The sequence below is a fragment of the Megascapheus bottae genome, chromosome 4, assembly GCF_031878675.1.
Source record: "Megascapheus bottae isolate mThoBot1 chromosome 4, mThoBot2.hap1, whole genome shotgun sequence".
NCBI classification, from domain to species: Eukaryota; Metazoa; Chordata; class Mammalia; order Rodentia; family Geomyidae; genus Megascapheus; species Megascapheus bottae.
In genome coordinates, this window is record NC_143512.1 from 41,243,417 (window position 1) to 41,252,943 (window position 9,527).

The 9,527-nt window shown below is 45.8% G+C and overlaps 1 protein-coding gene and 1 non-coding gene across 3 annotated transcripts; both read left to right on the forward strand.

Moving 5' to 3' along the window:
* The first annotated feature begins 3,080 nt into the window (after positions 1-3,080).
* On the forward strand, positions 3,081-3,216 carry LOC150064323 (small nucleolar RNA SNORA47). The gene has a single exon (XR_016535305.1). It is a non-coding gene; the product is annotated as a small nucleolar RNA SNORA47 (small nucleolar RNA).
* Positions 3,217-5,613: 2,397 nt separating this feature from the next.
* On the forward strand, positions 5,614-6,750 carry Zbed3 (zinc finger BED-type containing 3). Of its 2 annotated transcripts, none has more exons than XM_090331740.1 (2): positions 5,614-6,184; positions 6,302-6,750. In XM_090331740.1, exons 1-2 carry the CDS (start codon positions 5,681-5,683, stop codon positions 6,464-6,466), a joined length of 669 nt encoding a protein of 222 aa, XP_090187866.1. In that variant the 5' UTR covers positions 5,614-5,680; the 3' UTR covers positions 6,467-6,750. The 2 variants fall into 2 exon arrangements, with proteins under 2 accessions (XP_090187866.1, XP_090187865.1); XM_090331739.1 differs by having other exon boundaries at positions 5,614-6,127; positions 6,242-6,750.
* The last annotated feature ends 2,777 nt before the right edge of the window (positions 6,751-9,527 follow it).

A 9,527-nucleotide genomic window follows, 5' to 3' on the forward strand; every position in this document is an offset into this window, starting at 1 on the left:
GGAGAAATTTGGGGGGCAAAATAGTTTGAAGCAACTGACAAAAAGTATGAATTGTGTTTTTTTAAAAAAAGTTTTAAGAGCCCAAACTAGGTATTTCTCAATTTTAAAATGTTTTATAGTTAGGCACCTATAATCCTAGATATTCAGCTTAGATCTGAGGATCTCAGTTCAACGCCTATCAGCCATCTAGCTGGGTAGACAAATACTTGAACCGCTTATATACAATTAAAAAACAAAAACTGAGGAACTGGAAACATACAAAGCTCAAGTGATAAAGCACCAACTTATAGGAAGGGAAGTACAAATACCTTTAATAGAGGGCAACTTTCAATACCTCTAACTCACATTAGTTAAGCATTTCTACAAGTGCATTAAATGGATTTCACTTTTATTTTTTAGGGACCAGATGTATTTGAAATAAAGGTCCATTCTAGGGCAGAGTACTCTACAATTTTCATTTTTAAAATGCATTAAGAGAGCAAGTCACAGTGGTTCATGCCTGTAATCTTAGCTACACAGGAGGCTGAGATCTGAGGATCTGGGTTCAAAGCCAACCTGGGCACTAAAGTCCTTGAGACTCTTATCTCCAATTAACCACTAGAAAACCAGAAGTGGTGCTGTGGCTCCAAGGGTAGGGCAGTAGCCTTGAGCTATATAGCCCAGCCGCAGAGTTCAAGCCCCACGACCAACCAAAAAGAAAATGCATTAAGAGAATTTTGTTGTCCTTTAGCTAATGATAGGAATAAGCAAGAGTTTGACTATTAGGAAATATCTCTGATTCAACTGATAGCTTTTGGTCCAGTAAGTTTTTTAGCCAGTCCTAAGGCTTGAACTCAGGGCCTGAACACTGTTTTCCTTGTCTGTAATCCGTTTATAAACAAATAAATATATAGCAGTAAACTAATGGAGTCTTTTTGGTACTTCAAATGAAAAGGTCAATTATTTGTTTCAATTACTCTGCTTTGGTTTAAATCATTCATTGATGAACTCAATGAAAATGTATTTTGAGTGTTTCCACGTAATCTCTGTAATTTTTTTTTTAGTAGTGTGTATTTCTCATGTAAAATCCGATCTCAGTCAACATGTACTTTTTTTTTTTTTTGCCAGTCCTGGGGCTTGAACTCAGGGCCTGGGCACTGTCCTTGAACATGTTTTTGCACAAAGCTCTTCCACTTGAGCCATAGGGCCACTTCCAGACTTCCAGCTTTTCCTGTGTATGTGGTACTGAGGAACCGAACTCAGGGCTTCATGCATGCTAGGTGAGCACTCTACCACTAGGCTCTCTATGCTCCCGGCCCCAGTGCATACTTTTTAGAATTCTGCCTGGCTAATCCAACTAAAGTGAGACAACTGTAATTTATTTTCTTTTTTTAGCACATTGCATGAGTCTTTGGAAGTTACCCTGCCTATTATGTTTTATATGTATAAGCCTAACTAAAAAATAAAGTAAATTTCTGTAGGTGGTTTATAAGATGGCCATATATTAAATTAATATGGGTCTGAAATAAAAGTTGACTTCAGAGCAGAATACTTTATAATTTTCCTTTTAAAAGATGTATTGAGAGGGAAATGGGTACCAAGACATGTGAAAGGGTATCAATGTATGTGAATTAATGCACCTTCTATCTGGCAAATATCATGTAACCCTTTTACTAAGTACAATAAAAAAAATGCAAAAAAAAAAAAAGATGTATTGAGGGACTGGGAGTGTGGCCTAATGGTAGAGTGCTTGCCTAGCATGCTCGAAGATCCAGGTCGATTCTTTGGTACTACATACATAGAAAAGCCTGAAGTGGTGCTGTGGCTCAAGTGGTAGAGCTCTAGCCTTGAGAAAGCCCAAGGACAGTGCCCAGGCCTTGAGTTCAAGCCCCAAGACTGGCAAAAAATAAATGTATTGATAGGGCTTCCAGTATAGTCCAGTGGTAGAACACTTGCCTAGCATCCATGGGAACTAGGGTCAATCCCCAACCTTAGAGCAAACAACTCATAGAGCTATGTGTTTCTCTTCTGTGTAGCTAATGGTAGAAAGAGTTAAGTTTAATAACAAGTTGCTGGTAGCTCACCCTGCAATTCTAGCTACTCAGAAGGCTGAGATCTAAGGATCTTGGTTAGAAGCTAGCCAGCCAAACAAACCCAGGAGACTCTTATCTCCAATTAACCAACAAAAGGCTAGACCTTTAAGGCCTTAGTGCTAGGAAGCTACACTATTTCCTCCCTTTCTCAAAGGGGACACGGTGTGTGGGAATTCAGCCTAATGAAAGAATACTGATCTGACCTCACCCAGTTGTATCAGAATTCCTGCTGGAAACCTCTCTTTCCCTTCCAGGTGGGAAGCTCCCTGAAGCAGACACTGTGGTGATCCTGTTGGGACACTTGGCCACAGGTAACCATGGGATTCTCAAGTAGGTGCACAGCTACCTACTTGGATGAAAGCAAAATAACCACATCCATTGACATCAGTGGTAGTTTGAAAAATGTTCAAGAAAAATTAAGGAAGTGAGTGTGTATGGTGGGGCATGCCTGTAATCCAGCTATTTGGCAGGTGAAAGTAGGAAGGTTGTAGTCTGAGGTCTACAATCTTTTACAGACTATACATATATATATATATATATATATATATATATATATCAGCTGTTTTTAATTTAACATAGAAACTACCAGGCAGTTTGATCACATTTTTTTCACTGGTGCCTGTGGGAGTGTGCCTTCTTGCCCTCCCTTTTAGCTTTAGATTGACTTTGGTTGGTGGGACAGACAAAATGAATTTTGAATTATAGCATTTCCCTGAATAAAACTGGTGTGTGTCTTTTCACCCATTTCCTGGTCATTTGAGCTTGTCCCTAGGTTATTTTGCCCATCCTTCTAGTGGGCAGCTTGTCTTTTTCCTATCAGGTTGTGAGAACTCGTGAAGTGTGCTGTGGTGACTGAAGAATTCCCAAGGCAGGTGGGTGAATCTGGGTTTCTCCAGCTCAGCACCCTGCTGTTCTGTGAACTCCGGGGCTTGCAGAGCTAGGCAGGCTCTTGTTAGGACTGTGGCCACAGACTGGAGGTAGGGAATTTGAAGATAGTACCGAGTGCTGTGGAGGACTGAGAAGATGAGGCAGATGTGTACCGTGCTGCCTTTCATCGGTTAGGCCTCCAACAGTGAAGGGCGGCCAGGCAGAGGATGGCCCTCTGCCACACTCAGAGGGGCAGCACTGCACTGGCCCACAGTCATGGTGCTGAGTATCTCTACCTCTGGTGAGCTAGTTCTTAAGATCAAAGCATTAAGACATCAACTTCAGTGCTTCTCACTCTGGGTCCACCTTGACTCCATAAGGATGGCATTCCATGGGTGACACCAGAAACCCAGAGACATCTTACAGATTTAAAAAAAATACTTTATTTATGTTTTTGCTGGTCCTGGGCCTTGACCTCAGGGCCTGAGCACTGTCCTTGGGCTTTCTCAAGGCTAGAGCTCTGCTACTTGAGCCACAACACCACTTCCGGCTTTTCTGTGTAGGTGGTACCAAGGAATCGAACCTGGATCTTCGTGTATGCTAGGCAAGCACTCTACCACTAGGCCAAACTCCCAGCCCCCAGATTTTTCTTTTACTACAGTAACTGTCACCTCCAACCCTGGGAAGGTACATGGGTAGTGACTCTCAGACCTAAGCACAAGGCAGAGACTCTGTCCTGCATTTTTTAAGTCCTTGCTGGCACCCTACCACTTGAGCTATGCCTCCAGTGAGACTTTTTTGTAGTTATTTTGGAGATAAAGTGTCACAGAATATTGCCCAGGATAACTTTGAGCTGTGAGCCTTCAGACCATAGTTTTGGGAGTAACAAAAATGACAGGTGTGAGCTACCATTTACCAGCAAAAAAAAAAAAAAAATTCTAAAAGGAGGTCAATAGCCTCTCATCCTACCTACTCTTATGTTCTTATGTTTGGCACTTCAGCAATGTAACAAATCTCTGGGAAAATGTAGATTTTACTTTCTAGAAACTTTTTCACTTATCCTGACTAACCATATTTAAGTCAATACTTGTGTATCAGAAGATAAGTAAATAGCCATGCTTATGTCAGAAAAGGACACACACCCTACTTTAATTTTATTTTTATTATTTTGTGGTGCTAAACTCTGTGCCTGGGTGCTTTCCCTGAACTATTTTTTTTTCCTCAAGGCTGGCTCTCTACCACTTGTGCCAAAACTCCACTTCTGGTTTGGGGGGGGGGGGTGCTTAATTGTAGATAAGAGTCTCATGGACTTTCCCACCCCAACTAGTTTCCAACAGAGATCCTTAAATCTCAAACTCCTGAGTAGCTAAGACTATAGGCCTGAGCCACCAGCACCTGGAAAAGCTTCCTCCCCTTCCCCGTACCCCCCCCCATTATTCATTATCTTCTTTTTACTTTTTTTTTTTTTTTTTTGCCAGTCCTGGGGCTTGAACACAGTGCCCAGGCACTGGTCTTGGGCACTTTTTGCTCAAGGCAAGCACTTTGCCACTTGAGCCACAGCACCACTTCTGCCTTTTTTCTGTGTATGTGCTACTGAGGAATAGAACCCAGGGCTTTGTGCATGCTAGGTGAACACTCTGCCACTAGGCCAAAGTCCCAGTCCTCATCTTCTTTTTACATGTAAGATGTCTGATAACTGACATGGCTGATAAGTGAACTTGCTACGTGGGAAAAACAAATTAGGCTGAGAAAATTATAATGCATTTGTAGCAGGACTATTAGCAATTTAAAGCTTATACTCAATACTGTTACTCCTGCAGCTCGTTTTTCCTGGACTCCTCTTTGTCCCAGCACTGTTTAACCAGAGAGGTTCTAGAACGTTATCACAGCCTCTGCTGCTGGCTCAGAATTGATTGGTGAGCTGGCATCACCAGCTGTTTGGGCCTAGTTCTCCCAATTGTTCTTCTGGTTTTTGTTGTTGTTGTTGTTGTTATTAATTTTGAGGCAAGTTTGTCTAGAGTCATACATTTGGTTTCTTGTGAACTTATTGCCCTTTTGGGAAATAGATTATTGCAGTGATGAGTTATCTTTGTAATGGAAAAGCCTTGGCAGTGACCCTTTTCACATCAGAGTTCCTTTAGCACAAATATTTATTAGACAAAGCAATACAGTTTTCTTTTCCTTTTGTTGGAAGCATTGATCAAGCTTTCTATCTTCCAGATGTATTAGACAAGCTGTTTAGTTAGATTAAGCAATAAAGACCACTACTTTGTCTCAGGTGCCTGTGAAAGGAACAGAAGTCAGGCAATGATGGCTCATGCCTGTAATCCCACCTAATCAGATGGCTGAAATCTAAGGAGCCCACAGGGAAGTCTAAGAAATTTTTATTTCACAATTAACCAGCAAAAATCCGGAAGTGAAGCTGTGGCTCAAGTGATAGAGTTCCAGCTTCAGTGAAAAGGCTAACTTAGGACTGTGCACAGGCTGAGTTCAAGCCGCAGCACTCTCCCCAACGCGCGTGTACACACACACACACACACACACACACACACACACACACACACACACACACACACACGACGTGTGCTGGCCTATTCCTGCTGTCTACACTGGTGATTTTCTTTACTGGGAAAGAAAATCCCAGTCCACTGACTGGTTGCTAACCAGAGTTGTGCGCATCCAACTGAAATGATTAATTAATTATTCCTCCTCCACTCCGCTCCTGCAGAGCCAGAGGGGGAATGAGGAGTGAGGAGCCGGTCCTGAGCATGGAGGAGAACAGCGGGCAGGACGACGAGGCAGCGCAGCGCAGCCGGTGTCCCGGGCTGGCGCCGGCTCCTCCGGGCCACCTCGGGGCTCCGTACTCCGAGGCCTGGGGCTACTTCCACCTGGCCCCCGCGCGGCCTGGGCAGCCCTCGGGCCGCTGGGCCACCTGCCGGCTCTGCGGGGAGCAGGTGGGCCGCGGTCCCGGCCTGCAGGCTGGGACGCCCGCGTTGTGGAGGCACTTGAGGAGCGCGCACCGGCGGGAGCTGGAGAAGAGCGGCGCCCGGAGCTCGCCGTCCGGGGCCGCCGAGGGCGAGTGGGCGCGCCTGCTGGAACAGATGGGCGCGCTGGCTGTGCGCGGCAGCCTGCGCGAGCGCGAGCTGGAGCAGCGCGAGGCGGCGGTGGAGCAGGGCGAGCGCGCCCTGGCGCAGCGGCGGCGCGCGCTGCAGGAAGAGGAGCGCGCCCTGGAACGGCGAGAGCGCGCGCTGCAGGAGGAGAAGCGCGCCCTGGAGCAGCGGCGGCGCGCGCTGCAGGAGGAGGAGCGCGCCCTGGAGCAGCGGCGGCGCGCGCTGCAGGAGGAGGAGCGCGCCCTGGGGCAGCGAGGGCGCGCGCTGCTGGCTGAGCGCGAGTTGCTGCAGACGCAACTACTGGAGCTGAGTCGTCACGAGGGCACCTGTGCCACTGGGACGCCCCTGCCGCTCAAAGACGAACCTGGGGAAGATGGGTCTGAAGACGGAGGCATCATCACAAAGATCCTGCTGTAAGAGCTTGGCTACATCCACCAGCCAGCACCGGCTCTCCTGCAATGAGCCGCCGATCTGCGCGCGCAATCCACGCCCGCTGCTGCCAATTGAGGGACCTTCCACCGCAAAGCCCAAACCACCTCCCCGCCGGGCACAGCAGCCCCACCGGCCTCCTATGGCTGCTGCAGCGGACCCGAATGCAGAACAGTGGCACCGCAGGGAAATCCTCAGAGCTCCAGCCACCGTATCGGAGCTCGTAGGATTAGTGACCGAAACTTAGCTAACAAAGACTCATCATACCGTGTGCCAATACTCGAAAGCCAGCCTCAGACGGGAGCTTGGAAATGAAGATTTTACCCAGATTCATTCAGTTCCTACCACTGGAGGTGTGCCCTAAGTGCTCCAAATTCAACCCCCAGGCATCCAAAAAAAAAACTCCAGTGACCTCCTCACAAGGTCTGGAAAAGGGGACTTTACATTTCTGACTATTCTCTATCATCATCTCGTAGAATCCCACTGGGACAATTCCCTTCCTTCCCCCAATATTGCTCACCCATTCTCACTCTCCAGCCTTTTTCTCTGGTTCAGACCCAAGGGCAGGTGTGGTGCATCTATTTTCACTGTTCTGCGCCACACTTCTGCCCTTACAACAAGCAAAATATGTCTTCGTTCCTGTGACCTAGAAGAGCAGTTCCTTCCCTGTCCTCCAACTCACTCTGGATCAAAGGAAAAAAAAATCCCTCTTAAGGCCATGTCTTCCTGTCTTAGTTTCTTTCATGCTGTTCCTCTTCCTGTTCCATCCCTCCTCCATCTCTCTCTTTCCTCAGTCTTCCCCAGCAATGCTCAGTCTTCTTGTACTAGAATTTCAGTCTCAAAGGATCAGATTTTCCTTCTACCAATATTCCATGTCTTATTCCTTCACTGTAGGTAACCTGCAGTGAATAAGAACTTTCTCCACCTTTACTTTTCTTAATCTCTCTTTTGCTGGAATCCCTCCTTTGAGAGTAGAGTGTGCTTTTTTTCCTCCAAAGAATTCCATTGTCTGGTGTATAGTGGTTCACTCTTTCCCTCAAGCTTCACAATCTCATTAATCATAAAAAATCCATTCGCTCACACCTGTAATCTTAGCAACTAGTGAGGTTAAGATTCAAAGCCAGCCCAGAAAGGAAAAGTCTGTGAGACTTTTACTTCCACTAAACTACCTCCCTGCCCCCCCCCCCAAAAAAAACTGGAAGTGGAGTTGTGGCTCAAGTGGTAAAGTGTTAGCCTTGAACACAAATGCTCTGGGACAGCACCCAGGTCCTGAGCTCAAGCCCCAGGACCAGCACAACAATAATAAAATCTAAGCATCCAGCAAAGGCTGAAAGGCAGTCCAATCAGATCCATAATTGTGACCACCACCTAGACTTAATCATTGTTAATACTTGGCCCTGTTTGTGTGTCTCCTCTCCACTTCATATGTGTGGTAGGAAATATCTGGTAAGAATAAAGGTATTTCTGAGTGGTTACAATATGAATATAAACTATAACTTCCTTGTAGTCTCTAATACAGAGCTTTTGAGCAAAAATCCTCTTGTTTCAAGAATCAATTATCTCTTTGTAAACCAAGTCCTGTTGAGGTTTGTCCATAACTGTAGACTCTTGATCCATCAGCCTCCGGTGCTTTCTAAAGTCATCTGCCTCTCATTCCTGGTATCTCTTCCTGTTGAACTACACTAATTTGCCAGGATTATTGTATGCCCATCTCTAGCCCCAATAGTTCTTCCCTTGGTCCTCATGCTCTGTCCTTTCCATACTGTCCCTTCCCACTCCCCCCCCACACACACAGCTTGCATCTCCCGCAGAGTACAAGGCAAAGCTATTCCACTCTACACCTCCATCCTCATCCTGACAGTATTTTCTAGGCACCTGAAAGGGAACAGGCACATTCATATATTACCTCACTTTATTCTCACAGCCAGTCCATGGAGGGCTATGAAACAGGTTATGGTGGCAGGGGGTCAGATGTTTGTGTATAATCACAACTGCTGAGTAGTGTCAATAGGACAATCTAAACACAGCCCTCAGCCTCCAGATGCCATGTTCCTAGCCACCATACTGCCTCTGAGAACTCCACTTCCATTAGTCACCTAGGCCAACACTCATTTCCTTCCTCCATTTTCATGGGAGTTTGTGACACTAATGTTTACTTTCTTTTGAAGCGATGCCAAAATGATTCACAAAGATAATTCAGTCTCATAGCAAACTCATATGGACGTTCTGAGATACGATCAAAGAGTTCTGATCATAATCATACAAGGAGAGTGGGGTCTGAATACCATTCTCACTGAATTCCAGCTCTACCAAATCTATGAAGTACCACCCATGCCTTATTTCCGATGCTGTGGCTCAGGGCTCATTCTTCCTTCATCTGGGATTCATCTTCTGTCTTCTGTGGTCAGTGCCCAACAACTTAGCCAAGTCCAGAACTTGCCCCAAGCCAAATTGATTAAATCACTTTTCCTTCTCTGAAGTTTTCCATAGTACTCATCACCTTCTTAAAAGCACAAGCTTGGACTTTGAGGCCCTCTAAAGTCTCTGTCCCCATGCATGCTGATCTTACCCTTTCTTCTATAGCTACCATATGCTCCAGCCAAACTATACTCTTCCTTTCATGTTCTGAAGCCCCTATATTCTTCAGTTTGCCTTTCCTGTATTTAAAAAGCTCCTTCACCTGGGTGCTGGTGGCTCACACCTGTAATTTTTGCTACTCAGAAGGCTGTGATCTGTAGATGAAGCTTTAAAGCTAGCCCCAGCAGGAAAGTTCATCAAATTCTTCTATTCATCACCAAAAAGGCAGAAGTGGATTTGTGGCTCAAGTAGTAAAGTGCCAACCTAGAGCAAAAAAAATTCAGGGACAGTGCTCAGGCCCTGAGTTCAAGCTCTAGAACTGGCACCCTCCTCCCCCCAAAATAGTCCCTTCAATCTCTGTGTATGGACAACTTCCACCCAAGACTAGGGGTACAGCTCAGAGATACAGCATCTACCTGTATAATGCCCTGGTCTTCAGAAACAACAAATTGTAAGACCATGAAGCTTTCAT

Bases quoted from the DNA above. Each gene is read 5' to 3' on its own strand.
- Zbed3 (XM_090331739.1), top strand. From the start codon at position 5,681: ATGAGGAGTGAGGAGCCGGTCCTGAGCATGGAGGAGAACAGCGGGCAG. The intron at 6,128-6,241 runs GCGCAGCGGCGG...CTGCAGGAGGAG, and splicing joins AGCAGGGCGAGCGCGCCCTG to GAGCGCGCCCTGGAGCAGCG.